Here is a 4,966-nt window from a genome sequence, read left to right as displayed (position 1 = left end):
TTCGAACTTGTCTGTTAACGGAGAACTATTTGTTAATCGAGACCTAAACCACGAACAAATGTCTTCCGTGGATTGACTATACGTGTTTATTTTGTGGAGATTTATGTCCCCATGCTGGACGCGTTGGACCACTGGTTTTTTATGCTCGTGTCTTTCAAAGACCGGGCAATTTACAACCTTGATTCATCACCGAACCAGTTCGAGACGCCGCACCGAGAAGACTGGATCCGAAAAATGGTTTCCAGACAATTTTGATTGTAGCCTTTACTTTAATTTGGCATACCATGCAACAATTTTAATTGTAGTCTTTACTTTAATTTGGCATACCATGCAACACGACGTGCATAAAAGCGTTCTGACTAATATTTCGCGGTTCGTGTAGGCAAGGGTCTTATACAACATGACACAGGCAGTATACGAGAAGCACTTAATGAACTTACCAAGCAACTTCAGAGATTTCCCGATAAGGAGCCCCGTAGGGATACCAAATTGTGGGAAAAGGTACGTTATCACCCAGTAAAACATGCATGCATGACATCTAAGTGTTTCACGGGTTATCCATGATACGTACTAACGGTTACTGTCTATTTGTCCGATCAACATTCAGCATGAACTCTAGGATATGGGTCATTGGATGGCTCAACATGGGGGACAACTTCAACCCGATCATGGATGGGATTGTAAGTACGCTCAAATAAAAAAAAAAGTAGATTATGGCTATTATATTATACGGGCACATTAAACCCGAGTGTCGATCGTTTTACAGTTACGGGAGAACGAGATTAGGGCAACAATTGCGGTGAACCTGACCAGCACACCATTCAACAAACTCAAAGAGCGTGTGTTGAGCAAGGCAGAGTTATGGAGGATGAAATCAAAGAAGAACACCTAAGTCAACCGCCTGGTACTGCATAGGATACATGGTTCAACCAGCTTTGACGCTAATGGCCCCCAAGTTATTATTAGGTTGCTTCTTTCTTTTGTTTTTTATTTGGGTACACTGCGAGCATGTGTGACGATTCAAGTTTTTCTTACTCACAAATTAGGACTTTGTGTGTTTACGGCCTTTCCCTTTATGTTTTGTCTTTCGTGCATGGACGTCTGTTGCAATTTCCAAGACAGATTTTCCTTAATTATATATATGTATATGAATGCGATGATGATTTATTAAAATATATTTTATTTTCACCCTTCTAGCCATCGACTAAATACGCACCAGCGAGTAAATACAAATCTAATAAATGCCCTCAATTAATAATGTTATTAATATTTGCAATGCAAGTGCATAGAAGCCTTCTTTTTTTTTTTTGAAAAAAACAAAAATGGATTTCGTCAAGGATAAGATGCGACGGTTAAGGCCGAGGGAACTAAATTCCAAAGGGCGCAGTTAAACCATAAATATACTAGCAGGCGCATTTTCAATACCACTGGATAACACCGTCTTAAGCATATACACTGCCAGGCCCTCGTCCAACGAAAAGTTACAATGAAACGTTTGTCTACCACCGTCGAACTACCCCGCGACTTTGGTTAGTCATAGCCATTAAAGTCACGTCAAACTCCATTGAGGACCTGTGCAGGTTCTGTATGACGTGTTGCGCTGCGCACGATGTAGGCGACGAGGATACTGTACTCAGGATGGTTGCCATACCACCCCCACATGAGATGAATTGGTGGTGGATACGCAACCCGATAAGGCGAAGATTTTTCGAGAGGTGCTTTGAGATTGGTCATCCAGAGCTTCTGTTTCGGGAGGTGTTGTGGGAGCTCTACATACGACGTAACCACGCCATCGGATGGGAAATACTACAGAATGTAGCAAGCAATGGGTTGGACGCTGCCAAGTACGCACTTTCAATGGAGTTGCTCATCCGAAGGGATGACAGCAAGGCCAAAAAAATGGTTTGGAACTATTTCGAGTGCTTGAAGCAGGTGGCTTACTCCCCTTATGTTACTCGAGTTGCTTCGCGGTCCTCACAATTTCTTGGCCGGATGAAATCTAAATGCCAAAAAAGAGAGAAGAACATACGGTCTGTGACTTGACCAGATGCTTGACCCGAGGCCACATGGGTCTTCTGTATGAGTACTGCCGAAGGGCGGCAGAGCGGGGCTCCGTCCACGGTGTCGGAGGCGCCGACCATATTCGGTGCATTCGCTATCGCGCCGACTACGAGGTCGAACGATACGTAGACATACCTAGGGTTTAGGATTGTAATGGATATTGTGGTTGACGGATCAACACTGGGTTTAGGATTGACGTATAATTAAATATTATATTGTTTATCGTATAATGAATGCTATGTTTTTTATATATCCATGATGTAAATATTTGACAGCGATTTATATTATCTAGCCGATTACTCGTTTATAAATCCCAACAAATAACAGGCAAACCGTAGCAAAAGAAAAAAAATGGAAAACCCCAAGCGACGAAATGAAAAAAACGGAAGACAATATGATAAAGAAAGTTAGACTTCTATAAATCTATTTTATTAAGTGGACATCATATTTTTCAAGATTCTCCTCGAGTTCACTATATTATTAATTATGAATTTCTTGACCGGAAAGTAAAAAAAATAAAAAATAAAAATAATCTAAATACAAGGGACGTGTTTGCTAAGGAAGCCGTGTGTGAGGCGACGGGAAACTAAATCTGCACGCTCCTAAATCGATGTGTGGCTGAGTTGGTGTAGAGGCACGGTACATAACCGATGGGATACCATCGCAAACGGCACCAGGTGGCTATAAAGACACCGTAAAGAATAGCCATTGACAGAACTACTTGGAGCCTTTGTGTTGTCCCCTCCTTATACATAACTGTCCATTCAACTATTGTATCAGGCATTCATCATAAGGATAGGAAATGGAGCGTCCGACAGGAACCGCAAACCTTTTCCACGATGTTTGGACTTTAATTGCTGCGAGGACCACAGCACAATCCTTCAGGGACTTGTGCAGTCTCAGGATGTCGTGCACTACTGCACACAATGCAGGGGATGAGGATTTCGTATACTGATGCGCCTCGATTCCGATTTCTGACCAACGGTGGTGGAGTTTCAGTCCGATGCACCAAGGGGAAAGGGACTTCTTAGCGCGATGCAAGCAGAGCAGACACCTAGAAGTTCTGTTTCGGTCTGCTGTGTCTGACCTTTTCCTCGGCGGGTGTCGTTTTGCGGGGATGGAAAGGATGCACGTTGTCGTAGCCCACGGCCATTTGGCCGCCTGGTATGCAGTGTCAACGATGCTGATGCTACGTGACGACGCCGAGGCAAAGAACAAGGGCTTGGAAATATTTCGTGGGCTTGAGGCGGCCGGTGCCCTAACAATCTGCAAATTGGTGTTCTGCGGTGTTATCCAAGGGACGTGGACACACCTGCGTCGCGTGCCAATGCTAAGCGCAGAGAATCTAGTCTGTTCTTCGCATGCATGTCTAAGCCGTGGAAACATGGGTGCTATTTACCACCGTCAACGCTGTGGAAGAGGGTGGCACGTAAACGACGGTGATGGAGGTGCTGCTCATCTTCCGTGCGTGCATTGTCGGGCAGACTATGAGTTGATCCTGTTTGTCCACCTCTTTGACTGATAGGATATGATTGGGTTCACCATATTTTTTTGGTTATCCTATCTAATATATGTATTATGTAAGCATTTTTCTATTATGTGACTCGTGGTGCTATCATTTTATTTATGTGTTTTGTGTTTCGTATTAAAAATTTTATTTATAAAAAAACAATTGTTCCTCGTTATTGACCTCCCATTCAGTGACTCCCCATTGCCTCTGCAAGTAATCATTTTTGTATAAACTTACCGACAGTCCCGTCTGCCACGTTATTCATAGCAGTCCATAACCCTTCAGCCCTTCATGTCTATTCTAACGTCACATTGCCAAGATTTGCATTTATTGCAAATTCTGCGCAATCAGTACAACACACGTTTCCCCATATTTTTTCTTCGTTTACCGATAAAACTATCAGGGGCATTATTATCTTCATTTTTCAAGGAATAGCAGACGTACATTAATTAAACACATTAAAATGTATTAATTTATTTATTCGTAACTAAAATTTTGATTAAAAAATGTATATCAATGCACAAGTAAGTCCGTCATAAGTCATAACCATTTGTCAGTTCTTATAATCCGTACCTTCTTCTCTAACCTCTCTGCCGGGAGAAAAATCATTGCTTGAAGGGCCTTCATCGTCTAGCAGACCTCCCCGTCTTCATCCGAGAAAATGTCGCACGAATCCCTCAACGACCCGCCGTTAGTCCCGACGACCTCGCGGAACTTCCGACCGCAGATCTGATCGACACCCTCCAACGAAGGATGAGGTTTTTGAGGGATAGTCTTCAAACAACACAAGAAGAACTAAGGCAGACGAGGATGGAGACAATCACCACGAAGGTCAGGGCGAGTATAAGGAAGCATGAATTGGAAGAAGGTCGCCGGTTGCAAAAGAAGTTGCGCATGGAGCTGGAACAGCATCAAACGACCACTCGCGAATTGGATGACAACGCAAACTAATTGAAGGCAAAAATTGCCGATCTTCATCAAAGGGAACAACAACAAATTGCAACGTGGCGTGAAGTGGAAGGCAGGCTCGAGGTTGTGGAGATCAAGCTAGGGTTATTGGCCCGCCAATTGTGTGGTCAAGCTCTGGTAACGGCACATGGCTCAACTATCAGGAGTCCGCCGGGCAGAATGGAGACGATGTTGGGGGTATATGACCTACGGCTTCTATGTTCCAAATCTTTATTTGCTTTGTTTCTTTAGCCATTCTTTTGATGTTCTGTAACTTCTACATAAAACTCGATTTTCTTAATTATATCTAATATCTGCAGCATTTGAATTTTCTCTGGTTTTTTTTTTCTCCTTCCGGATGAAGCTATGTAATAATGCGTGAACAACAATGCGAATTAATTATGTTAATTTATTGGATCAAACTGCCATTTTTTCAACCAAGAAATA

General features: G+C 42.8%; 1 protein-coding gene across 1 annotated transcript; it reads left to right on the top strand.

The window, feature by feature from the left end:
• On the top strand, window positions 3,065-3,583 carry LOC107632752. Its single transcript, XM_016336412.1, has one exon. The coding sequence runs from the start codon at window positions 3,065-3,067 to the stop codon at window positions 3,581-3,583; it is 519 nt and encodes a 172-aa protein (XP_016191898.1).

Source organism: Arachis ipaensis, chromosome B03 (genome assembly GCF_000816755.2).
Source record: "Arachis ipaensis cultivar K30076 chromosome B03, Araip1.1, whole genome shotgun sequence".
Lineage (NCBI taxonomy): Eukaryota > Viridiplantae > Streptophyta > Magnoliopsida > Fabales > Fabaceae > Arachis > Arachis ipaensis.
The sequence above is the reverse complement of the archived record's forward strand: the minus strand, read 5'-3'. Positions and strand labels throughout refer to the sequence as shown.